This window comes from Bison bison, unplaced genomic scaffold (assembly GCF_000754665.1).
Source record: "Bison bison bison isolate TAMUID 2011002044 unplaced genomic scaffold, Bison_UMD1.0 scf7180017858500, whole genome shotgun sequence".
Classification (NCBI taxonomy): domain Eukaryota; kingdom Metazoa; phylum Chordata; class Mammalia; order Artiodactyla; family Bovidae; genus Bison; species Bison bison.
In genome coordinates, this window is record NW_011489072.1 from 102,416 (window position 1) to 103,013 (window position 598).

The 598-nt window shown below is 61.0% G+C and overlaps 1 protein-coding gene across 1 annotated transcript in view; it reads left to right on the top strand.

The window, feature by feature from the left end:
- Positions 1-598, top strand: part of AP2A2 (adaptor-related protein complex 2, alpha 2 subunit) — a gene marked incomplete at its 5' end in the record, with an annotated part of 48,785 nt that overhangs the window by 44,616 nt on the left and 3,571 nt on the right. Inside the window, one exon of the mRNA XM_010863595.1 lies at positions 62-301. Within this exon, the coding sequence (XP_010861897.1) occupies positions 62-301 (240 nt within the window). The remainder of the gene's footprint in view (positions 1-61; positions 302-598) is intronic.

Here is a 598-nt window from a genome sequence, read left to right on the forward strand (position 1 = left end):
AGGGAGCCCCCCCATGCCCGCCCAGCACCCCTCATGCTGCTGCTCCTGTGCTCACCCCCAGACGGAGCGGGATGTGAGTGTGCGGCAACGGGCCGTGGACCTCCTCTACGCCATGTGCGACCGCAGCAACGCCCAGCAGATCGTGGCTGAGATGCTGAGCTACCTGGAGACAGCGGATTACTCCATCCGAGAAGAGATTGTGAGTCTTGGGGTCTCTGTCATCAGGGCCTCTGTGGTTGCATCTGAGCTGAAGCGCTTCTTCATGGGGTCTGCTACGGGCTGGATGAGAGTGCTGTGCTTTGTTCAGCTTTTTTATCAGCGTTTTCAGTAGAGCTCCAGTTTTTTGGAGTCACTCTGCAGAGGCCCTGATCCTAACTTTGCACCTGCCCTGCAGAGGCCCCGGAGGCAGGGGGCTCAGCACCAAGGGAGCAGGTTGGGGCATGCAGGCACTCGGGCCAGTGTGGCGGTGAGGGGCCTCCAGTGTCCAGCTTTAGGGGCAGCTCTGGGCTTGGAGGACTTGACGCCGAGGGCATTGACAGGGCAGGTGCTCCAGGATGGTCTCTGGGCTCGTTATGGAGGGTCGATGTGGAGGCCAGAG